General features: G+C 34.2%; 1 protein-coding gene across 1 annotated transcript in view; it reads right to left on the bottom strand.

Annotated features, from left to right (window-relative positions):
* Positions 1-27,110, bottom strand: part of LOC148945509 (putative phosphorylase b kinase regulatory subunit beta) — a 152,442-nt gene that overhangs the window by 64,434 nt on the left and 60,898 nt on the right. Inside the window, exons 13-16 of the mRNA XM_089099598.1 lie at positions 18,905-19,009; positions 17,380-17,505; positions 7,457-7,644; positions 3,914-4,029 (exon numbers count right to left, since the gene is read on the bottom strand). Of these exons, the coding sequence (XP_088955724.1) occupies positions 3,914-4,029; positions 7,457-7,644; positions 17,380-17,505; positions 18,905-19,009 (535 nt within the window). The remainder of the gene's footprint in view (positions 1-3,913; positions 4,030-7,456; positions 7,645-17,379; positions 17,506-18,904; positions 19,010-27,110) is intronic.

Genomic DNA, 27,110 nt, shown 5'->3' with positions numbered 1-27,110 from the left:
ATGTTTGCGATTTTTCCTCTGGAGTGACTGCACAAGCATCGTCTTAAGATACCTTTATTTAGCTTCTATCATAAATCAAAACCTGATATTAGTCAAAAATAAATATGGTTTTAACCTTATCCTAAAGTATCTTCTCCAATAATACTTATGTTCATGATTTATCCTCAGGGGCGACTGCACAAGCATCGTCTTTAGATACCTTTATTTAGCTTCTATTAAAAAGCAAAAACCTACTATTACTGCACATAAGAAAATAATACACAGAGTTTTAAATTTATTCTAAAATATGTCAACCAACATTATTTATGTTTTGGATTTTTCCTCTGGAGTGACTGCACAAGCATCGTCTTTAGATACTTTTATTTAGCTTCTATCGTAAAACAAAACCTGATATTAGACAAAAATAAATTTGGTTTTAGCTTTTTTCCTAAAGTATGTCCTCCAATAATACTTATGTTTATGATTTATCCTCAGGAGTGGCTGCACAATCATCGTCTTTAGATACCTTTATTTAGCTTCTATTACAAAGCAAAAACCTGCTATTACTGCACATGAGAAAATAATACACATAGTTTTAATTTTATTCAAAAATATGTTAACCAACAATACTTATGTTTGCGATTTTTCCTCTGGAGTGACTGCACAAACATCGTCTTAAGATACCTTTATTTAGCTTCTATCATAAAACAAAACCTGGTATTAGTCAAAAATAAATTTGGTTTTAACTTTATCCTAAGTATCTCCTCCAATAATACTTATGTTTATGATTTATCCTCAGGGACAACTGCACAAGCATCGTCTTTAGATACCTTTATTTAGCTTCTATTACAAAGCAAAAACCTGCTATTACTGCACATGAGAAAATAATACACATAGTTTTAATTTTATTCTAAAATATGTCAACCAACAATACTTATGTTTGCGATTTTTCCTCTGGAGTGACTGCACAAGCATCGTCTTAAGATACCTTTATTTAGCTTCTATCATAAAACAAAACCTGATATTAGTCAAAAATAAATTTGGTTTTAACTTTATCCTAAGTATCTCCTCCAATAATACTTATGTTTATGATTTATCCTCAGGGACAACTGCACAAGCATCGTCTTTAGATACCTATATTTAGCTCCTATTAAAAAGCAAAAACCTACTATTACTGCACATAAGAAAATAATACACATAGTTTTAATTTTATTCTAAAATATGTCAACCAACAGTATTTATGTTTGGGATTTTTCCTCTGGAGTGACTGCACAAGCATCGTCTTTAGATACTTTTATTTAGCTTCTATCGTAAAACAAAACCTGATATTAGACAAAAATAAATTTGGTTTTAACTTTTTTCCTAAAGTATGTCCTCCAATAATACTTATGTTTATGATTTATCCTCAGGAGTGGCTGCACAATCATCGTCTTTAGATACCTTTATTTAGCTTCTATTACAAAGCAAAAACCTGCTATTACTGCACATGAGAAAATAATACACATAGTTTTAATTTTATTCAAAAATATGTTAACCAACAATACTTATGTTTGCGATTTTTCCTCTGGAGTGACTGCACAAACATCGTCTTAAGATACCTTTATTTAGCTTCTATCATAAAACAAAACCTGATATTAGTCAAAAATAAATTTGGTTTTAACTTTATCCTAAGTATCTCCTCCAATAATACTTATGTTTATGATTTATCCTCAGGGACAACTGCACAAGCATCGTCTTTAGATACCTTTATTTAGCTTCTATTACAAAGCAAAAACCTGCTATTACTGCACATGAGAAAATAATACACATAGTTTTAATTTTATTCTAAAATATGTCAACCAACAATACTTATGTTTGCGATTTTTCCTCTGGAGTGACTGCACAAGCATCGTCTTAAGATACCTTTATTTAGCTTCTATCATAAATCAAAACCTGATATTAGTCAAAAATAAATATGGTTTTAACCTTATCCTAAAATATCTCCTCCAATAATACTAATGTTTATGATTTATCCTCAGGGGTGACTGCACAAGCATCGTCTTTAGATACCTTTATTTATCTTCTATTACAAAGCAAAAACCTGCTATTACTGCACATGAGAAAATAATACACATAGTTTTAATTTTATTCTAAAATATGTCAACCAACAATACTTATGTTTGCGATTTTTCCTCTGGAGTGACTGCACAAGCATCGTCTTAAGATACCTTTATTTAGCTTCTATCATAAAACAAAACCTGATATTAGTCAAAAATAAATATGGTTTTAACCTTATCCTAAAATATCTCCTCCAATAATACTAATGTTTATGATTTATCCTCAGGGGTGACTGCACAAGCATCGTCTTTAGATACCTTTATTTATCTTCTATTACAAAGCAAAAACCTGCTATTACTGCACATGAGAAAATAATACACATAGTTTTAATTTTATTCTAAAATATGTCAACCAACAATACTTATGTTTGCGATTTTTCCTCTGGAGTGACTGCACAAGCATCGTCTTAAGATACCTTTATTTAGCTTCTATCATAAATCAAAACCTGATATTAGACAAAAAAAAATATGGTTTTAACCTTATCTTAAAGTATCTCCTCCAATAATACTTATGTTTATGATTTTTCCTCTGGAGTGACTGCACAAGCATCGTCTTAAGATACCTTTATTTAGCTTCTATCATAAATCAAAACCTGATATTAGACAAAAACAAATATGGTTTTAACCTTATCTTAAAGTATCTCCTCCAATAATACTTATGTTTATGATTTATCCTCAGGAGTGACTGCACAAGCATCGTCTTTAGATACCTTTAATTAGCTTCTATCACAAGGAAATCACAAAGACGAAAATACACATATTTATTAGTTTCGCTTAAAGCATATTCTCCGATAATGCTTATACTTTCAATTTATCCCCAGGAGTGACTCAGCAAGATATTTATATATTTAGCTTCTGTCACAAAGCAAAAACCTATTGGTACTGCAGATAAGACAAAATGCCCATAACTTTATCGTTCATCTGGAGATCATAAAATATAATCCATATGTCCTCCAATAATACTTATTTTTGTGAGTTATCCTTTAGAGTGAACTCTCCACACAATTTCACTGTTACACCCGCCCTCCTCTCACTTACAAGACTGAATAAAAGTTAGCTTCCTCTGTATATTGTTAAGGTCTCTCAATTGTGTATTTTCTTTTTCTGCTGTACCAGATGCCAGCCTTTTTAGATTAAAACAGAAAAGGTAGCAGAATATCTCTTTGCTTTGTGCGGCCTCGGCATCGGTGATGGTAAGACACGAAAGAATTGTGTCGTCATATAGAGGATTTATCCTCCGGAGTTAGACCCTCCCCCGTCTGTTTTATGCCCTAGAGCCTATAGCCTGTCAAAATACGGAGAAGAGTTATTGTATAGGCAATACAAGAAGTTCGGGTCCTCTTGGGTAGAAATAAACACCAATAAAACCGAACTTCTCAGTAAATTCTTAAGCGCACTCAATTTTACAATTTTCTTTTCTTCACATTAGAAGACAGCATGAGCGCCCATAGGCTGACTTCCAGGGGGGGGGGGGCTTATCTGGTCTAATTGGCACTTTAAAAAAATTAATTGACACTATTCTAGTAATTCTAATTGGCACTTTTAAAAAATATAAAATAAGGCAGCATCATTCTGCCAGGAGGGGGCTGGCGCCCCCTCCTGCCCCCCTTATGGGAACCCTTGGATGCCAGTCTCTTTGGACAAAATGATAAAATATACCAACACTTTTCACTCTTTTCTCTCCTTTTTCTTTCTCGAATATTTGTCCGTTGTCAAATTTGGACATTGGTGATGTTTCACGAAATCATGATTAGGTGGTTAGTCAGAGGATTTATCCCCTGGAGTGAGACCCCTCCCTCAAGTGGTTTTGACAAATTCAAATTTAAATTATGGCCTACCTATACAGGATGAAGAGATTAGATTTTGCAGACGACCAGTGCGTACTTTCAGCCCTTCCAGACTTCCATTTCTCAAAAGGGCAAATAAATCAATCATTTCTTTGAATTGCGGGTCTCTGAAAGCACAGAAGTGAGTGATATAAACTTTACCAACATAAAGAGAAAGAAAAGGAAATTTCAAACATAGAATTCTTATCTGCTCCAAACCATATAGAATTCTTATCGTCCCTGAAACCATGTTAAGTTAAAGAAATGGTTGGAGATTTTTGTTTTCTTTTTTTCCAGAGATTTGTTTTTAAAAACCTGACATTAAAAAGATATTACTGGCAAGATAACTTGAATCAGATTATAAACAAATTACTTTCTCCAGCATAGAGCGAGAGAAGAAAAACATTCAAAACAAATAATTTTCATCTCTAAAACGATGACAATTTACAGAAATTATATTAAGTGTTAAATTTCCTTTTTCCAAATGAATTTTTTCTAAAAACCCTAATAAAAACAACCTGTTGCTGGTAATTTTTCTTGGAACCAAGTAGTCTCTCCAAAATAGGGGAAAAAATTCTAAAAAGTGGTATTCTTCTCTTTTCCAAAACCAAACATTTTTTTTTTTTTTTCAAAACAGAATTCTTAACTTCTCGAAATCGATGTCAAGCAAAACAAATGGTGTGAGGTTTTGTTTTTTAGCAAACAAATAGTAATTTTTCTTGGAACATTCAAAAAACACATAACTGGATAAATGTTAGAAATAAATTAATCTCTCCAACATAAAGAAGCGAAATTCCAAAACATCATTTTTCAGCCTTAGTAATTTCAAACCGTAAATGTCTGTAAGTGCACTTAGTTTTGACAGGAGATTCTGTGTCTGTAAGTTTTGACAGGAGATGTCTGTAAGGTATGCTAAGTTTTGACAGGAGGTTGAAAAGATTACCTGAGAAGATATTGAGCAGATTCTTAGTGGATATTGAGAATAAAAAAATGTGATGATGTATTTTCAGATTGGATAATCTAACTGAAAACGAAATACTCAGATCTTTCAAGAATATTCCTAAAAAAAAGTGACTAATCGGAACACAGCTACTACTAACAACTCATAACAGGAGAAGCCACCTAAGATCAACACAACTCATCCTCTGCTCCACTCTGTTTATAGCTTCACTCTTTACTTAAAAAATTACTTAGACCACACTTTTTTTTCATTTATAATTGAAAAGGAAAAACATAAAGATAGATAAAACAAGAATTAATAAGACAATGAAAACAAACAAATGAAAACGTATTTATCAAAGAATAATAATAGCCTTTGTCAACGGAAAAAACTAGCTTAAACAAAGCGCATGAAGAAACGAAGAAAACACAAAATCTCTATGCAAAAAAAAGGAAAAGCGGAAAGAAACTCACATAAAAACCAAATCCAATAGAAAAAACATTGGATTCTTATGCAAAACAACAGCGATCTTCGCTAAGCCGTCATCACTGCTACAATCGCTTTTTATCTTTCGTTAAGGTTGGTCAATCCCGCTTTCCAGGGCTATAATGAGAGAAAGATGCCTAGGACACGTTCTGCAGACGAAGTACGACAGAAAGTCAAAGATCGTCCTTGTCGACCAGTCCTCTAGGGTCAAACGAAAAGCAGGTCGTCCCCGAATCGGGTGGAAGGGCGTCGTAAAAAAGATATAAGGGGAGTGGGAACTTCTTGGGAGGGAGTATAGAGGGAGGCTTTGAATAAATTGAGTTAAGGGAGGGACGTGCATAGTTTTGTTGGCCTCAGGTGGCTTGATGCTGCAGTAAGTTGTTAGTAGTAGTATCTATATACATATTTCTGAGCGTTGATGGCATCTTACCGGAGGTCTTTGCCGAGATACCCCCTCGCTGGTCGTTATTCACTGACTGGAAAGTATCCTGGCTGTTTTTTGTTTTTCTCGTAAGTCATGTATGGCCAGTGTCATCCTAGAACTTATTTTGAAAATCATTCAGAATCGCCACATAGGTAGTCAAAATAGAAATCCTGTGAATGCAGAGATCCGTAGACAACAGTCATTGTTACATCTTTTTTATCGTTGCTGTTTACGATTACACAAGCTGTTTACACAAGCATGAAAGGGGAATGCAAGTTTATGCCCGAAAGACATAGTCGGAAATGTTGCTTGACAACTCTTTCTCGGTCACACTTGCTTCAACACTTCGTGAGGCCTTCACACCGAAATCAAATTTTATTATGCTGTCAAAACAAAAGTTTAAAGAAAAGAGCCAATTTCCTTCCTCTGTCGGGATATGGCCCGCCTATCTAGATTCCCTCCTAGATTTTACAAACTACATTTTTGGGGCATTTCTATTAAAGATGCCTTTTTTGCTATTTTCATCGGGAAAATTGGAAAAAATAGAAAACTTGCTTTCCCCCCCCCCCCAGGTTTTGAAATTACATTTGGCCTCCCACCCCCTGAAATTCTTAAATTGACATCACTGGAAAATGAAATGAAGAAAAGAAAAATTGTTCGAACTATAATGTTTTACATTGTACAAGCTTCCCCTAACTAGCTTATGTAAGCAGTTATCGCGCAATCTCGCAGGGTCTTGATGTCACTGTTATTGAGCGGCGTCTATGTCTATGTTTCAAGTTCTGTCAATTTTTTTGTTTATTTTTTGTTGGTTTTTAATCTGTTTACTTGATAAAAATGTTAACTTGATTATATTTAATAAAATACATAGGCCAAAGCACTGTGCCTTTATGAAACTGAACTAGAATGAATTAAAAAACTTAATGAAAATGAAATAGGATAAAGGACTTTAGACATAGGTTAAATAGGACACAGGATATAAATAGGAAATAGGACAAAGGATAAAGGACACAGGATAAATGAAATAGGATAAAGATTGCACTTGGATTCACAGAATATGCGAAATTACCTACAACCACTAGATAGAAGCAAAAACGCAAAAAAAAACTTAAGCATTTATTTTACATCTTTCCCCCTTATCTAGTATGTACTTTCAGTGAGTAACAATAGCACTTGACTTAGACGCTAAGCTACGGCAAAGCCTAAACAAATGATATTTCAACATAAAATTGCACTATGGTGTCTCACCCTAAATAAAAGCCTTCAAATCCTCTTCCAAGGGTATCATAGGTAATTCTTTTTGTCAAATCCAAGGTACCATCCTTGCAAGGCAAATTTAGAAGAAAACTCCTTCTAGGCTAATCAGGAGAAAAACATTTCTTTTAAACTGGTGTCTATTTTTTTTCAGATTGCGTAATTTCCACTTTGGAAGAAATATAGATAGATTCTTGATATTGTTTCCTAGGAGCTCTCGAAACCAATTTTTTTCCAAGTATTTTATTCTTTTCAAATTCTGTTTAGCAGACTCTATATAAAAAAAAATAAAAAGATTTAAATAACTTTTATGAATAGTATTTTGCGTACTGTATTACTATTTAGTTTGATACTGTTTTGTTGGTCGGGCCCCTTCCCTCTTTTGAGCACATACCTGTCATCATCAGTTATAATACCAAGAATCCACCAAAGCTAAAAGATTGGGAATTACCTCATATGCTCCTCCCGGATAAGGATGCAAACAGTAGGCCTTCCCGATAATCGCCAGTAACGACCAACAAACTGCAGCTCTGTCTTAATATCGTCAATGAGCAATGACATATCGTGTGACAAATAGAATTCAGATACTTCAAAGATGAGAGGATAACAAAGTATGGTCTGGCCACAGATTCTGTATACCTGAAACAAAAGGGGGAGTGCAAATTCAGAAGGAGCCTTTTTGACTCCTCAGAAAATGGAATAATCTAATGGCTTTGCCTTTCAGCAAACGAAAATTTAACAAAATATGGTCTGGCTACACACCCTGCAAATCTGAAAATAACAGAGTACATATTCAAAAAGAGCATTTTGACTCTTTTCTGTCAATCTGAACAGACATAGAAGTATGTGTTCGAAAGGAGTGTTTTAATTCACCAAAAATGAGTAGATGACAAAGTTCGAGCTGGCCAAACACAGCTGAAACAAGCATGGAGTTCATAATCAAATGGAGTATCTTAACTCCTCAAAAAGAGAGGATAGCAAAATACGGTCTGGCCATAGATTCTGCATATCCAAAACAAAAGTAAGAGTCCATGTTCGAAAGGAGTCTTGTAACTCGTCAAAAATGAGATGATAAAAAAGATTGATCTGGCTAAACTTTATATATATAGTAACTGAAATAAACATCAAGCTCATAATCAAAGAGTCTGAGTGCTCAAAACGAGAGGATAACAAAGCATGTTCTAGCTACGTCTACTACTACTACTAACAACTCACAGCAGCACCAAGCCGCTTGAGGCCAACACAGCTACGCACGCTCCTCCTCCACCCAATTCTATTTAAAGTGTTCCTTTTTACACCCTCCCACGTCGTTCCCATCTCCTTTAAATCTTTCTTTATGACATCTCCGCACCCCAGACGAGGCTAGCCGGTATTCTGTTTAGCTCTAGAAGTCTAGCCGAAAAGGAAAAGTTTTAGATATCTGTCATCCTTCATCCACAGAACGTACTCTAGCCATCTCAACCCCTCAACCTTTCTTTCATTCTAGCCCTAGGGAGCGGTATTGAACCACATTTTTCGCATAGCCTATTGTTTGAAATAAGGTCAGTCAGCCGGGTACCCAGAACAATCCTTAAGCGATTTCTAGCCATTTTAGATAATAGTAACTATTCCTGAATCATAGGCAGCGCGCTACCGCTGCCTAAGTAAAGAACAATGTGGGCACAATGTGTTGTTTTTTTTGTTGTTTTTTTTCCTCCATACCCGGGCACTTCGTATCGAAGGAGTTGTCGTAGAAAGTTCGAAAAGGGCTCATTCGATTGCAAATTGGAGTGGCTAGTGCCCTTTTTAATAGTCGAAAGTAATTGGAGAGCAACTAACCCCCCTCCCACGACCATCATTCCCCCAAACACATCTAATCCAAATTTTGAGATAGCCATTTTGTTCAGCGTAGTTGATGTCCAGATAGAAAATATCTTTTTGAGGAGGACACTCCCCCACTACCCTCAGGGCAAGGGTTTTAAGTTATGCCCTGGGGCATATAAGGTTTTTATAGAAGGCGTTGTCGTAGAAAGTTAAATAAAGACTCATTCGATTAGAAATTCAAAGGGCTAGTGCCCTTTTTAATAGTCGAAAGTGATTGAAGGGCAACTAGCTCCCCCCACGCCCATCATTCCCCCAAACACATCCAATCAAAATTTTGAGATAGCCATTTTGTTCAGCGTATTTGATTTCCTGATACAAAATATCTTTTTGAGAAGTAAACTCCCCCAGAACCCTCAATACATGGGATTTAAGTTATGCCCCGGGGACATATTAGGGTTTTATAGAAGGGGTTGTCGCAGAAACTTCCAAAAAGATTCTTTCGATTAGAAATTCAAATGGCTAGTACTCTTTTTAATAGTTAAAAGTGATTAGAGGGCACCTAGTGCCCCCCCCCGCCCCGCAGGCCCCCAAACACAGCCAAGCAAAATTTTGAGATAGCCATTTTGTTCAGCTTAGTTGGTTTCCAGATATAAAATATCTTTTTGAGGAAGACACTCCCTCACAACCCTCGGGGCAAGGGTTTTAAGTTATGCCCTGGGGGCATATAAGGTTTTTATAGAAGGCGTTATCGTAGAAACTTCAAAAAAGGCTCATTCGATTGGAAATTCAAACGGCTAGTGCCCGTTTTAATAGTCGAAAGTGATTGGAGGGCAACTAGCCCCCCCCCCCCCGCGCCCATCACTCCCCCAAACACATCCAATCAAAATTTTTAGATAGCCATTTTGTTCAGCGTAGTTGATTTCCAGATAGAAAACATGTTTTTGACGAGGACGATCCCCTACAACCCTCGGGGCAAGGGTTTTAAGTTATGCCCTGGGGGCATATAAGGTTTTTATAGAAGGCGTTGTCGTAGAAACTTCAAAACAGGATCATTAAATTGGAAATTCAAAGGGATAGTGACCTTTTTAATAGTCGAAAGTGATTGGAGGGCAACTAGCCCCCCACACCCATCATTCCCCCCAACACATCCAATCAAAATTTGGAGATACCAATTTTGTTCAGCGTAATTGATTTCCGGATAGAAAATATCTTTTTGAGGAGGACATTCCCCCCCAACCCTCGGGGCAAGGGTTTTAAGTTATGCCCTGGGGGCATATAAGGTTTTTATAGAAGGCGTTGTCGTAGAAACTTCAAAAAAGGCTCATTCGATTGGAAATTCAAAGGGCTAGTACCCTTTTTAATAGTCGAAAGTGCTTGGAGGGCAACTAGCCCCCCCCCCACGCCCATCCTTCCCCCAAACACCTCCAATCAAAATTTTGAGATAGCCATTTTGTTCAGCTTAGTTGGTTTCCAGATATAAAATATCTTTTTGAGGAAGATACTCCCTCACAACCCTCGGGGCAAGGGTTTTAAGTTAGGCCCTGGGGGCATATAAGGTTTTTATAGAAGGTGTTGTCGTAGAAACTTCAAAAAAGGCTTATTCGATTGGAAATTCAAAGGGCTAGTTCCCTTTTTAATAGTCGAAAGTGTTTGGTGGGCAACTAGCCCCCCCCCCCGCGCCCATCATTCCCCCAAACACATCCAATCAAAATTTTTAGATGGCCATTTTGTTCAGCGTAGTTCATTTCCAGATAGAAAATATGTTTTTGAGGAGGACACTCCCCTAAAACCCTCGGGACAAGGGTTTTAAGTTATGCCCTGTGGGCATCTAAGGTTTTTATAGAAGATGTTGTCGTAGAAACTTAAAAACAAGCCCATTCAATTTGAAATTCAAACGGTTAGGATGCTTTTTATCAGTTAAAATTGATGGAAGGGTAACTCTCCCCCCCCGCCAATTAGTTCCCCAAACACACCCACTAAATATTTTGAGCTAGTCATTTTGTTCAGCGTATTTGATTTCCACATAGAAAATATATTTTTGAGGAGGACACTCCCCCACAACACTCGGGGCAAGGGTTTTAAGTTATGCCCTGGGGGCATATAAGGTTTTTATAGAAGGTGTTGTCATAGGAACTTCAAAAAAGGCTCATTTGATTGGAAATTCAAAGGGCTAGTGCCCTTTTTAATAGTTGAAAGTGATTGGACGGTAACTAACCCCCCTCTAACACCCACCTTCTCATACACAGCAAGCTAGCGCTGCCTAAGTAAAGAACAATGTGGGCACAATGTGTTGTTTTTTGGGTTTTTTTTTCTCCATACCCGGGCACTTCGTATGCGAAAACGACCAATTTTAAGGTCAACTTGAGAATTAAAGCATTTCAAATGCATAAAAAAATTGTAATAATATCAATAAATCATCGTAATTAATATCAATATCAATAATTTACATGTCAGATATAAACTGTTTTAATTAAAAGTTGTTCATCGAGTTTTAATTTTTTTTTAGCTAATTAATAAGTTGTTTTAATTAAAACAGTTATCCACATCAGAATTGTTAGTTTAACCAGGCTGAATGTGCGAAAACGACATCAGGTAGCTGCGACCTAGTAAAGGTTAAACCACGGCCCATAGTAACCAAAAAATAAAAAAATCTGTTTGAAAAGAAACTGGCAACTGAGAAAAGATCGCCATTTCTAGCTGATTAATTAAAAAAAACTTTTTCCTCAAAATAAGTTTTTCAAAGAAAAGTAAAGAACTCCATTAAACAACAACTGAGTAAAAATTAAATCAAATAATCTACCGAGCTCGAAACTACCACAAATCAGCATCGATATATAAATGAAACCCAAAACGAACAGAAATTAAAATAAATAGCCGAGTCAAACTCAAGACGAGCAGAAATTAGCATAAATTGGGCTCAAAACCCCTATGCCTTCCCAAGGCCATAGCATAATTTGCACTTTACTGAAAAAAATACGAGTGAATGTGCATTGTCAGTTTAATATACATATACTGATTATTTAGTAGTCAAAATGTTAATATTATTTCATTTATTTCACTAATATCCACAAAGTTGAAGTTAAACGAAGGAATTTGTGCAATAATTTAGGTGTTCTTATTTTGGAAGACTTTGGATGTCCGAATAAAACTTTTCAAGAAAAAGTGCTTAAAATCCTCATCGTTGTCACATTCCACTAGGTACTTCCGGAGAATGTAGAAAAACATTAAAAATCATAAAGCACGTTATAAGAAGACAAAATAGATTTTGTTGAAATTTCATATCACAAAACCTGTTTTTATAGCACTTTTAACTCAGAATGTCTGCTAGCTGTTATTTTTTAAAAAAATTTGATTATCTAGATGAGAAAAACTCATTCGTTCATAAGAGGTCAATCAAACGACGGAAGCTCTTAAAAATATAAAAATAAAAAAGGAAATTTAACTTTATCCAGAAAGTTGAAGTTAAACAATTTGCTTAAAAAAAAAAACCATGGCGAACAGAATATAAACAAATAAAAGCACAACTATTCCATAGTTTTTTCCTCGATGTGCTATACCCACCAGGATGAATCTACAACAATTATCTATTCTAATAAAATTTCTATTTTCCAAAACCCTGACAAAACACCACTCATCACCTTTTTCTACCTCAAATATTTTCTTTCTCAAACCTCCCAACTCTAAACAAACAACAAAAAAATGGAATTAATCTAGGATATCCAACAGAAAAATAGGAATTCCGATTGAAATTTTTCTACATACTTATGTTGCGGAAGGAATTACCTATGAATGTGACTAATTTCGTCTAAGGTAATACTGATTGTTCAAGTTTTTACACGGCTAAACCGGTTTTATACACTTCTAGGTAAACGAAGGGCATTAAGTATGGTTAGCGAGGCCCAAAGAAATAAAATAACTTAACATCAACTTTTATCAACTCTTCCAACTTAACAAAAAAATCGCTATATTTAAGGAAAATTTATAGATAAATTTATTTTATTTATAAAATTTATAGTTGAATTTCAGGGGGGAAAGGAGATAAACAGGAAAATTGTTTTTAATTGTAATTTTTAAAAAAATGCTAATTTTAAGAGAAATGTATAGTTAAATTCTACTTTATTTATAAAATTTATACTTAGATTTAAGGAAATATCTGCCAGCTTTTGTAGTTAAATTTAAGCTAAAAAGGGAAAAAAACGCTGTGCAAAAACAAGAAGAATTACATATCACGAACTAGCTTTTCTGTTCTTTTTTTTTCTTTTTGCATTTTGTATTTCTAAATATGACGTAGTAAATCGATACATTTTGTAGCAACAATAAAATAAAAATATGCATTTAACAGCTTCTTCTTCTATTTAACAGCAGGCGGGCTTTTCAGTAACACTATTTAGCCCTTTTCCTTTTGCTTCACTCTGTGGGCTACAGAGCTACTGGCTTGATTGCCTCAAATTTATTGGATATATTCAGATATCTTTCAGCAGATCTTTCGACTCTAGGTGTTCAAATATAAGATGATAGATGTCGATTTCTATACTCTGTGTGCAGGTATAGTTGGCTAGGCTCTTGGCTGATAGTGGGATTTTGTGGTTTTTGAGGTATTTTAACAGTTTAGAAAGCAAGGTATGTTGTGCAGACGTCAGCATATTACATTCAAATAGGCAATGGTCAATTGTTTCATTATTCATATTACAATGCCTGCAAAGAGCGTACAGGGGAATTGAACCACTTGAATTAGAAAGCTTATATGAGAATGCAAGGAAATTTAGTCCATTTGTTCCAGAACGAATTCTATGATAAATTTTAGAAAGATACTTATTGGGAAAGGGGGAAAGGATAAGATTAATCTTATTAAAATTAATATCTGATAGCCTCCATCGGTAAATATCTCTAATTGGGATTGGTCTCCCACTTCGCTGGTCAATATTTATAGCATTTTTTGCTATTTCATCAACCTGATGATTACCACTTATGCCAGAGTGGCTAGGAATGTACTGAAAGTAAGTTTTTATGCCACTTGAAGCAAGATTATCAATAATACTGTGACAATGATAAGTGTCAATGTCCAACTTATATTGAGGAGCTGAGGCCAGCAATTCAAGGCTTGATAAAGAGTCGGAATAGATGATAATATTATTCGAATTTTCAATCAAAAATTGGTTTTGCTGAAGGTGTTCTAATGCCATGATTTTGGCATTTAACTCAGCAGACATTATAGATAAATTATTAAATAATCTCTCGCCCATTTCAATTTTCAGGTGAGGAAGGAAAACACCACTTGCAACCTTCTCATTCATTTTTGACCCATCAACAAATATTTGGAAGTGATTTTTATAGGTAATTGTATTAAGTTCTGCAAATTTTTTCTGAACAAAAGCAATGGGGGTTAAATCTTTATTCCATTTTGAAAATTCAGTATTTATTATGGGAAATGACCAATTCCATGGAGGGGATTGGGGGAAAGTAGGTGCAATAGACTTTGCTGGTACAGGGAACTTCTTTTGAATATTGGCATACTCATCTGCAATACTTCTATACATGGCTGGATTTCTTAACCAATTATGTAATGTGTGTGAGCTATTTGATTCAATTTTTGTAAGATGTTTTATCAAGAGAAAGCTACGTCTCTCCCTTATTGTTGTTAATCCACTCTCCATAAGCAGAAACTTGGTGCTTGTGGGTTTCCTAAGACCAAATATGAGACGTATTATATCATTTTGTTTTGTTTCACTTTTTTGCATCTGGGTCTTTGCACATGCACCATAGACAATGAGCCCATATTCAATATGGGGTCTTATATGTGATTTATAAAACTGGAGTAAGGTTTTCTCCTTACAACCCCAGGGTGTGGAAAGAAGTCTTTTTAGTATATTTGCTTTTCTATAACATTTTTTTATTGTGTTTGAAATGTGGAGGTGGAAATTAAGTTTTTGGTCAAGCATGAGACCTAGGTAATTAATATTATTATCTTCTGGAATAGTTGTTTTATTTAGAGTTAGTTTTGCATTAACATGGTTTCGCTTCCGGTGAAATTGCGTTATTTTTGACTTGGGTGGGTGCAATGGGTAAATCTGAATGTTGAGAGAATTTTTCAAACTGGAAAAGTGACTTTTGCAGATTTGACTGTGCTATCTGAAAGGTGTTGCCAGATGACCATAGCACCAGATCATCAGCATATTGTAGATTCGTGTGGGGTAGGTTCATGTCCCAGAGATATAACAGCTTCGTTCCTTGATTCTAAAAAAGGATTTTTCTTCTTAAAATACCTATAAATTTTGTACGTAATTTGTATTTGCATCAAACTGTAGAACACTAGTTTCCATTTCCTATTATTCGCTTCTCCAAATTTATCTTGCTGTGTACTGGGGTCAACATTGGCAGTTATGAAAAGCGCTCTCCATTTGCCCAAACTGGGAAAGGGGCAATTATCCTTCCCTCTTCAATACTTCAGAGAATATTTTTTTGTATTGCTGTCAAAAATGGTAATGCCATTTTTGTATTGTTATCAAGTGATACTTTTTTTTGTTACTTTCATTGGAAAAAAATACCCACTTTGATTTTGAAAAAAAAAGACTTTGCGTCAATACTATTGGCGCCTTTGGAGGCACGCACGGAAATAAGGAAAGTCGTAATATTAGCCTACCTTGTTTGTTCCCAGGGCCGATCTATAAGTTTTTTAATTATTTTTTTGTTTTATTTTGTTTTTATGCTATTGTGCTAACACTCAGCTGCTGAATGCGTAACTATGTGGACCACATTTTTCTCTACAATTTGGAGAACAGAAATTCCTAAGGATTGGACAAAAAGCACTCTAGTCAAAATATTCGAAAAAACTGACGCTGCAAAGTTAAGAGAGGTATCAGTCCTGTCTTAATGCCTAGCAAACCAATGGCGACTATCCTCCTTAACAGAATCCAACCAGTGTTGAACGAACATCTCCGGCAGGAGCAGTACGGATTCCGGCCACACCGAACGTGCGCCGATCTTATATTTACTCTTAGAATATTGGTAGAAGAAGCGAATGAATGGTGCAATAAGCTGTACTTGGTCTTCATAGACTTCAAGAAGGCTTTCGACTCGGTAGATCGCCAAACACTTTGGAAAGTCCTCCGATACTATGGTATTCCTGATAAGATCGTCCAAATCATTGAAGCCTTCTGCAAAGACATAAAATGCTGCGTGAAGACAAGTGACGGGAGTACCCGTTACTTTCGCATCATGACAGGGGTAAAGCAAGGTTGTGTGCTATCACCACTGTTATTTATCCTTACCCTTTATTATATTCTCCGGACCTGCGACGGCCACGGAATCCTGTTGAATAATAAGCGACTCGGAAATGTTGATTTTGTTGACGATATCAGCCTACTAAAGTACTACAAACCAAAGCTCCAGCAATACCTTATACAAGTCAGAAACGCTGTCGAACCTTTTGGCCTTATAATAAACACCCACAAAACAAAAAGTATGGCAAACACTGGATCTCCACTCGACCTAGAATACAAAAACAAGACGATAGAGCAAGTCGTGGAGGTCAAGTACTTAGGAAGTATAATCAACAATTCCGGATCGTTTCAGCTAGAAGTTAAGCTAAGAATTGGCCAGGCTAATGCATCCTTCAGGAAACTGTCTCAAATCTAGCGCAGCCAGAAGTGCTCTCTCAGACTCAAGTTGAGGCTTTTCAACAGCAACGTCTTCTCAACGCTTTTTTTATGGTTCTAGAAACTTGGCACCTAGATCAAAAACTTGAGTCGAAATTCCGCGCGTTCAAAAACATGTGTTTAAGGTGCGTTCTAATATCCACTGGTCCCAAAAAGTACCGAAAGCTACTGTACGATAGAAGACGTCTCAATCACTGATAACGGAAGCGATCAAATATAGGAAGTGGATATATCTCGGTCATGTGATCCACATGCCCGTAACTTGACTGCCAAAGGTCGTCCTTAAGTGGTAGCTACGTGGTACCAGAAGAAGAGGGCACCCCAAACACATCCTACGACGCAGCTACTGGGCTGACCTCACAACTAGCAGTAGCTCAATTCAACCCAAAAGGGAAGATGCCTGGGGGAGGGGGAAACGATGAGAGATGACTGACAACTCTTCTTGGATGCCCTAAGCACCTCTGGAGGCACAGGAGGATCTAAGGTCTGAGGTAAGGTTTTTTTCCGTTTCTTGTCGAACATTATGTATAGTCTTAGAACGTATTTGTGGTCTTAGAACGTATTTAGAGGGGGATGGGGAACAATAGTACAATAGGTTTCTTAAAATTGTTTAATTTGATGTTTAGTATTTTTAGTTCTTACACCAAAATCCAAAAATTTAAATACTACAATAAAATTAAGAACAATGCACAAATTTGTAAAAAAAAAAAACCTAAAATTTCCTCTCATAGAAAAATTTAAAAACTCCAACTACTTAAACGCAGTCAGGGTTGTACCTATTATTTTGATTGGTGGAGCGATAGCTTTACACATTGGCCGAAGGTGTTAAACCTAAAAGTAGGTCTGGGTTCCAGGACCATTAAGTTATGGATGATTAAATCATTACCAACCTATACATTACATATTATTAGCTTACCTTGCTTGTCCCTAGGGCTCCAATAGGTCGTCCAGGTCTTCCTGTCAGATTAAAACTTTCTGAAACACCTAAATTTTGATAGACCTTAACTAGTTCACCTGGCGGCCAGATTTGAACGGGCTCCACCTGTAAGGACCGACGGATAATGAAGAAGAAAAGGTAAACAAATCACATGTCTGTTTCACACGAATGCAATAGCACTAAAGATTTAAAACAGGAAGTTTATATTTATTCTAACCAAAATTTTGCCGGTTGGAGAAATGAATTTTCATCTTTTATCCGAAACAGGGGCGAACCGAATACTCGCCTGCATGAGGACTTTTTTATTAGACAATCTAAAATCCAACAGCCAAAGCGAAATTGAATTCCTGTGAGAGCTAAATAATAGAAAGGAAATGCAAAATTAACTAAATATTTAAATATGAACACAGTTACAGCTACTCCTACTCCAGGCTTTTATTATATTTTTTTTATATTTTTTATTATATTTAAAATATAAAAAATTAAACTCAAATGAAATTCTCAAATTTGGAAAGCGTTATTTTCTTGTCGATTGACCAAGGATAGTCAATCTTTACTATCCCAAGGATAAAGTAAAGCATTATATTTATTTATACTTTTTATTATATTTTATTATTAAAAGTCCTGAGATTATAAATGAAAAGAACTTAGTAAAATCTATTTTTGAGAGATTTTTTTTACTTTTCCGGATGCGTCTTATTATAAGCATTGAAACTATACAGTGGAAGCCCATATGCGTTTTCCCGCTAAGCCCCCGCAACCCCCCGTTTTCCCACAAATTACAAAATATCCGCGCCGTCAGCAGCATCACACCACTTCTCCACAAACATGGTATGTGGGAGCATAGGATAAACTCAACTTCTCACAAAATTGAACATCAAACATATAAACAAAAAGAAGAAACGCTACAATCAATTAATAATAATTTTATAGCAATAATTAAAATAATTTTATAAGTTGCGCAAAATTGTTATTCAAAGTCCAAAATAATTGTTATTTACGCATTAAAAAAAAATTGATGTGAGAAATTAAGGCCAAATAGTTTGCATTTGGTTATTTGAACTGTTTACAAAGGTTTGAACATCTTCAGTTTGTACTTTGAAATTTCGTAAGACCTGTGCTGGTATCATCACTTCTTTTCCCCAGCATTAAGTGATATTTTTGAACTTAGTTAAGTAATCTATACTCATTGAATTGAAGCACTTGGTTACATCTTTGCGTTTTCAGTTAGATAACAATAAGTAAGTAGAATGGGAAGACGTATTTAGTGTTGGTGAGTGTCTCAATGACAATATTAGGAAGTCCTTCAAGGATCCATAGAAAATCAGAAATATAAAGACATATTAATTTGACATTAATAATAACGACATAAATAAATTCATAATGTTTCACGTGGTGAATTATGAAATAATATTTCACATAATATTTCGAAATTTTATTTTTTAATTTACGACATTGGAATAATATTCTAGATACAATACAAGCCTACAGGTAGCAAGCATACCTCATGTGGGGTTTGAGTTTGAATCCCATAAGTTGCCATCATGGCTTGCAACCTCATTGACTCAGCTATTAAAACCACTTGGACAACAAGATCACTTGCAGTACCCTAAAATAAAACAAGTACAAAAATTAAATTTAAAAAATAATATTATATTAAATCAATTAAAATAAAAATAAAACACAATAAAATTACATTAAGAAAAACTAAATTGAGGAAAATTAAAAAAATCAACAATAATTAAATTACAATTAGAAGACACAGCCGAGGGATAAAATAAATTGCATAATTATGCATAAGGTGCAGAGTTTTATCAAAATATTTATTTCAGGACATAGACTAAGAACAGTGGCGTCGTTTGGGGATGGCAAGGGAGGCAGTTGCCCCCCCCCTGAATACATTGAAAAAAGCTATTATATAGCCCGTGCCCCTTGACTCTCTGGATGGAATTTGTTTGCCCCCTCAATAAAAATTCTGGAGCTACGCCCCTGACGAAGAATAGATGATTATGTAAAGTATTCAATTATACTGCATTTGCGATTGATTTGTAAAAAAAAAATATCTTACAAGATTACATGCTTTTAAAATTCCTAAAACAACTGATATGAATTTAAGCTTTTATAGAATAGATATTCTTAACAGTTAAAATTTTTAAACAGGCTATGAAAATTCACTTGAACTTACAAATAAAGAGAAGATAAGAAACTATTCTGAAAATGAAATGAGAAACTCTAAAATGAAAAAGATTATTTTTCCATCACTTGCAGTAAACAGGATTAATATAAATGAAATGAAAATATAGAAATATACAATGGATAAATTCCTCTCGAGACAATAAACTATATACGATCATTAAGTTTGAATACAAATGGAAAGACAGTTTGGTCTAAGACATTATTTATAGGATTAATGTATATGAGAATAGAAGACGTTAGAATTATGAAAATTATGAAAATTATTACATCGTTTAAGACCCTTATTCTGTAGGACGGTTTTAACATTCTGAAGATTGCTATATTTGGAATTCTGCTTCCTAGACGGCAGCACCAGAAGAAGAGGACGCCCCACAAATACCATTATGACGTACGACATATGACGCACCATTATACCCCACAAATTATGACGTAGCTACGAGGCTAACCTCACAAATCTCATTGCCTCACAGCAACCTGAATGTAAGGATCCTTGGGAGCAGCAGCGTGTTCCGTGGACTCTTACTGGTTTATGCTTGGACTATTTTAAAGGATAAGTTACTTTAAAAAAAACTAAAGCATTGTGTTTTGAGATCGCCAGAATATAAGAGGGAAAAAAATTAATCCCCGTTTAAAATTTTTCATACGAAATCGTTAAGTTATTTCCCTTGTACAAAAAAGATGATTTACAGAAATCATTTGTGACTTAATAGGAAGAATTTCGGTATTACAGTAAATTATTCAAAATTCAAACCTAGACTGTTAAATTTCTTTTTCTTCCATGGCAACACTTCCGTAACTTGTTTTAATCTTTTAAAGGCCCAGTAAAGTCTAAGATGAATTCAGATTTGTCTCAAAGAATATTCCAAGCCGATTCACAGATCAGATTTGACATATCAGTTACGATAATTCAAAAGCTGTCCTGTGACACATTATTTTAATTCATACATTTTTTAAAGTTTCTATTTACATTTTATATTTCTTATTTAGTGTTACTATAAATAGATATTTTTTGTTTTTATTAATATATTCCTTTATATATTCTATTTGCACTTCACATTTATATTTTATATCTATACTCTAATTCTTTATACTCTTTCAACTTTGAAGGTCCCACTCCCCTTAAGTACAAAATTTCAATGATTGCCTAATCCGTTTTCTAGAACTCAAAAGTAGAACATGACCAGGGCGGTAACTGCTAATTTCACTCCCTTGATATCAGGTAAACGTTGTACATGGTCAATCAAGTGCACGAATTTGACTTCAATTGAAATGTTTATAATAGAAGCTGATTTTCTTTAAATCAAGTCTGATCCTCAATATATTTAGAAGCTTTTATTTTCCAAAAATCTTCACACTACCATAAGTAATTGGGAGATAAGACATTTTAACATCAAAATTCTGTTTCCCGTATCTTGGATGTCAAGAATAGTGTTTCTTATCACAGAACTTGTATATAGATCCTTAGTCACAGAACTTGTAAAAACATAAATTACAATCTTTGTATACGGCTCGATCGAAAGTAAGCGTGTGCGGCACGGTTGAAAGTAAGCTATAAAAAAATTATGTTTCGTCTTATAAACGATTAAAATACCAAGGTCATCAAAATTTAAAGCATTTCTTGCTCCCAGGAGGCATCTAAGATCTATCCATACCTGAAAACATGATTTATAAGGATTTTTCTTTTGGTTATTTCAAAATTATGAAGTTCTTAGGGTTGACCACATTCTGGTCAGTGTTGTCCAATCGAACCATGAAAATAAAAAAAGACAATACTAACCATTTTTAACCTGACAGCGCATTTTGTTCTTAAAAATTCAAAGATTAACAATATGTTGATTCCCAAAGACAACCACACTTTAAAGGAAAGCTACATCTTCTTAAGCAGTTTTGTCCCTTATGTTTTTAGCTTATTTTTTGCTGACGCGTCTCTAAAATACCAAGGTCATCAAAATTTAAAGGGCATCTTAGATCTTTAGATCTTAGGCATCTTAGATTTATCCATACCTGAAAATATGATTTATAAAGATTTTTCTTTTGGTTGTTTCAAAATTATGAAGTTCTTAGGGTTGACCACATTCTGGTCAGTGTTGTCCAATCGAACCATGAAAATAAAAAAAGACAATACTAACCATTTTTAACCTGACAGCGCATTTTGTTCTTAAAAATTCAAAGATTAACAATATGTTGATTCCCAAAGACAACCACACTTTAAAGGAAAGCTACATCTTCTTAAGCAGTTTTGTCCCTTATGTTTTTAGCTTATTTTTTGCTGACGCGTCTCTAAAATACCAAGGTCATCAAAATTTAAAGGGCATCTTAGATCTTTAGATCTTAGGCATCTTAGATTTATCCATACCTGAAAATATGATTTATAAAGATTTTTCTTTTGGTTGTTTCAAAATTATGAAGTTCTTAGGGTTGACCACATTCTGGTCAGTGTTGTCCAATCGAACCATGAAAATAAAAAAAGACAATACTAACCATTTTTAACCTGACAGCGCATTTTGTTCTTAAAAATTCAAAGATTAACAATATGTTGATTCCCAAAGACAACCACACTTTAAAGGAAAGCTACATCTTCTTAAGCAGTTTTGTCCCTTATGTTTTTAGCTTATTTTTTGCTGACGCGTCTCTAAAATACCAAGGTCATCAAAATTTAAAGGGCATCTTAGATCTTTAGATCTTAGGCATCTTAGATTTATCCATACCTGAAAATATGATTTATAAAGATTTTTCTTTTGGTTGTTTCAAAATTATGAAGTTCTTAGGGTTGACCACATTCTGGTCAGTGTTGTCCAATCGAACCATGAAAATAAAAAAAGACAATACTAACCATTTTTAACCTGACAGCGCATTTTGTTCTTAAAAATTCAAAGATTAACAATATGTTGATTCCCAAAGACAACCACACTTTAAAGGAAAGCTACATCTTCTTAAGCAGTTTTGTCCCTTATGTTTTTAGCTTATTTTTTGCTGACGCGTCTCTAAAATACCAAGGTCATCAAAATTTAAAGGGCATCTTAGATCTTTAGATCTTAGGCATCTTAGATTTATCCATACCTGAAAATATGATTTATAAAGATTTTTCTTTTGGTTGTTTCAAAATTATGAAGTTCTTAGGGTTGACCACATTCTGGTCAGTGTTGTCCAATCGAACCATGAAAATAAAAAAAGACAATACTAACCATTTTTAACCTGACAGCGCATTTTGTTCTTAAAAATTCAAAGATTAACAATATGTTGATTCCCAAAGACAACCACACTTTAAAGGAAAGCTACATCTTCTTAAGCAGTTTTGTCCCTTATGTTTTTAGCTTATTTTTTGCTGACGCGTCTCTAAAATACCAAGGTCATCAAAATTTAAAGGGCATCTTAGATCTTTAGATCTTAGGCATCTTAGATTTATCCATACCTGAAAATATGATTTATAAAGATTTTTCTTTTGGTTGTTTCAAAATTATGAAGTTTTTAGGGTTGACCACATTCTGGTCAGTGTTGTCAAATTCAACCATGAAAATAAATAAGCAATACTAACCATTTTTAATCAGACAGCGCATTTTGCTCATAAAAATTCAAAGATTAACAATATGTTGATTCCCAAAGACAACCACACCTTTAAAGGAAAGCTACATCTTCTTAAGCAGTTTTGTCCCGTAATTTTTAGCTTATTTCTTGCTGACGCGTCTCTTTTTTAATTTGGCACCCGATACTCCCAAAAACTGCACAGCTGCATATGATGCATGGCTTTTTCATTAACCAATTTTAACAACCAGATTTCATTTTCACTGTCCTTGCTACTTTAAGAAACATGAGAATTGTGCGCAAAGACGTAATTTCACAACATTTTCTTTCCTGAGACAGATGTGTATTTTTATCAAAATATTTATAGTAACTGTAGTTTTTTCTATCCTCAAGATATTTAGCTTTTTTTCCAAAATGTGTCATGTCCTCTTTTCACTCCAAGCGTACCGAGTAAATAGAGCTCTTGGCACCAAATTCTGTTTGCGACTCCTTGAATATCAATAGGATGTTTCTTGTAAAAGTAACTGGTTTTAAACAACCAAGCAACCGCAAACACATTTTTCTTGTTTTTCCCCTTCACCTGTTTTTAATCTGCGTGTGTCTGTTTTATTTGTCTGTTCGTCTTTTTTTATCTTTTTTCTTCTTTTTCTGTTTTTTCCCTCTTCTTTAAAATTTACTTTTCGTAACGTAATTCCTTCTGAAACACCGCAGTCGAAATGAATAAAGTAGGTTCTAAAGTTGAGAGAAAGAAATTTTAAACTAAAGAAGCTGAAACGCTTCTGTCTAGAGAAGAATTATACTAAAACTAAACACAGGGATTGGAGCAGCAACAAGACAGATATAAAAAACATACATTTCAAAATCGCAAAAAAATCGGTTAACAATTGAATATGAAGTCTTGGGCGAAAAACGTATTCTTTTGTATCCCTAACAAATTTAACTTGTATAAATAACAAAGTAATCGAAGAGAATTATTTATCAAAGATTTCAACAAGAAGTAAAGTACTAAGGCTAAAAACAGGGAATGGAGAAAGAACATGGTAAACATCGAAAAAAAACACATTTTGACATCGCAAACAAATGGGTAAACAGCTGAAGGTAAAATTTTGGACGTAAAGCGTATTCTTCATGTTTGTGCCCCTAGCAAGATTAGTTTTCATAGATGGCATGGTTATCGAAAGAGACCCGTTCATCATGGGTTTTAACATGAAGTAAACTTTGATACCGCCCCCCCCCCCAAAAAAACATCTTATAATGTTCTGCCAGCACTCGATCCTCCAGCCAATATTACCAAGATATAATTTCTGTAATTTTCGTTATTTACTATAAGTATATTTTCTGTTTTATTTGTAGTTCACGTCAGAAACACTATGTTATTACCTATAAACAAGAAACGTTGTAAACTTCTGACCTCCCTTCATTAGGGAGAATACATACATATATGGAAGAATATAGAATGAAAATTGAATATAGGATAAAACAGTTCTGAGGGGGCAGAAGCTCCCCTTTTGTTGCGGAGGCGGCAGTTTATTATGTGAGCTTTATAGATGTGAACCAAATGTTAACTTTATAGAAAATTTCTTGGCTTAATTATTTTTTAGAAAGAAGCGAAGTTTGATATGCTCGTAAAAAAGTCATATATATATATATATATATATATATATATATATATATATATATATATATATATATATATATATATAAACAACAAAAGTACGAAGAACAAAAGGGAAATCTTTTTGTAAGACAGTGGAGATAATTTGAATGAATATTTCGGCCCTATGTCCAAGGGCCGTCCTCAGCAATAAAAAAATATATATAAGAAAAAAGACTCACAACAACATGGGATCAATAAAAACCAAAAAAACCAAAAAAGTGGAATTTTTTTTTTTTTTTTTTTTCAAAAAAGTCCAACCATTATTACTTAAGCGAAGTTCAACCAGGACTGATAAAAATTAAGGTAAAACAAGACGATTAAATGAAGGGAAAGAAAAATAAAATAAAAACACGTTCTTATTGCTAATCCAACTTTTTTGGCAGCTAACCTCAAAGGTCTTTTTGTGACCGGTTCTGTGTTATTGTCTATCGGTTTTTTTAAATATTTTGTAAGATCATTTTTAATTAAATTTGTGTAAAGAGCATTTAGTGTATATTCCCCCAAGTCCCTATTTAAGGAAATATTATTATTAATCTTAATAATAATAATATTAAGTAGACCAAAGTTTTATGGTCTACCAAAATTACAAAAGCAAGGCATTCCTTTAAGGTCCATATTAGCTTGTACGAAAGCCCCCACATCCAATATTTGGAAATGGTTATGTACAGCCTTTAAACCTTTACTTTACTTTCAAAAATCATATATATTTAATTCGGTAGATTTGGTTGAAAAACTCAAAAACATAAATATCTCAGAAAATACAATTATAAGTAGCTTTGACATTGTTTCAATGTATACAAATATTGACGTCACAGCATATGAACATTTATTAGAAAATAAAATCAAAGAAAATTATCACTTAATAGAAGCTTCAGCAGCATGAATAGAGTGTGATGTTTTAATGACCTGGGTTAAACTTTCTAACAAATACTCAATGCATTTCTAATTCCGTAATTATTTTTACCGGCAAATTAAGGGTTTAGCGATGGGTACTCCCTTCTCCGGGTTACTGTCAAATATTTATGTGGAACATATTGAAAATTGGGCATTAGATTCGTAGTTCTTGGAGCATTTCTTTTGGGGACGGTACATGGATGATGTAATTTCACTCTGGAACTATGGGGAAAATGAGCTTAAAGGTTTTTTAGATCACCTTAATACATACGATAGAAATTTACAGTTTACCTTAGAAATTGAAATCGCAAATAAAATCCCATTCCTAGATGTGTTAGTTATTCTTAGCTTTTATAAACTGAATTTTACTATTTATATAAAACCAACACAAAATAATATATATTTGCATTTTACTTCAAACCACCCCCCCCCCAATGTAAAAGCGCAGTTGTAATATCCCTCGGCGATCGCGCCTCAAATATTTGTTATGATTCCCACATAACAGCAGAATTAAACTTTATCAAGGACTTACTTTTTGGAAATGGGTATCGGATGATATTTATTAATAGTGTAATTAATTGTAGACTGAAAAGACATTCCCGTAAAATTAATGGTAGTTTACCAAGTGAGATGTCTGACAAGCCCTTAAATATAATCTACCTCCCCTATATCCCAAAAATCACTACAAATCTTAAAAAAGTTTGCACAAAAAAATAATCTGTATATAGTATTCACAAATAATTTTAGAATCATAAATTTTCTAAATTCTGGTAAAGATAAAACCCCAGTTACTCGCCAAAGAGGGGTCTATCAAATACCATGCGATTGTGGCAAATATTATATAGGTAGAACACACCAGAACTTAGAAAAGCGCTTACAACAACATAAAGATGATATTGTCAAAGCCTTAGATTCTAATATTTCCACTGTTTCATCTGATTCTGCATTAGGCAGCCATATTTTTGGAAATCCTACCCACAATATACTTTTTGATGAATCTCCCCTTATTAGCAGTGACCTGGGTATAAAGCAGCTAGTCCGAGAATCAATTGACATTAGACTTAAGATTAATAATAATATTTACTTAAATAGGGACTGGGGGGAATATACACTAAATGCTCTTTACACAAATTTAATTGAAAATGATCTTACAAAATATTTTAAAAAACAGATATACAATAACACAGAACCGGTCACAAAAATACCTTTGAGGTTAGCTGCCAAAAACGTTGGATTAGCAATAAGAACGTGTTTTTAATTTATTTTTCTTTCACTTCATTGAATCGTCTTGTTTTACCTTACTTTTTATCAGTCCTGGTTGAACTTCGCTGAAGTAATGATGCTTGGACTGTTTTGAAAAAAAAAAGAAAAAAAATTACACTTTTTTGGTTTTTTGGTTTTTATTGATCCCATGTTGTTGTGAGTCTTTTTTCTTATATAT

Source organism: Artemia sp. Qi Xiang Cuo, chromosome 13, assembly GCF_049724085.1.
Source record: "Artemia sp. Qi Xiang Cuo chromosome 13, ASM4972408v1, whole genome shotgun sequence".
Lineage (NCBI taxonomy): Eukaryota > Metazoa > Arthropoda > Branchiopoda > Anostraca > Artemiidae > Artemia > Artemia sp. Qi Xiang Cuo.
This window is presented reverse-complemented; position numbering and strand designations above follow the sequence as displayed.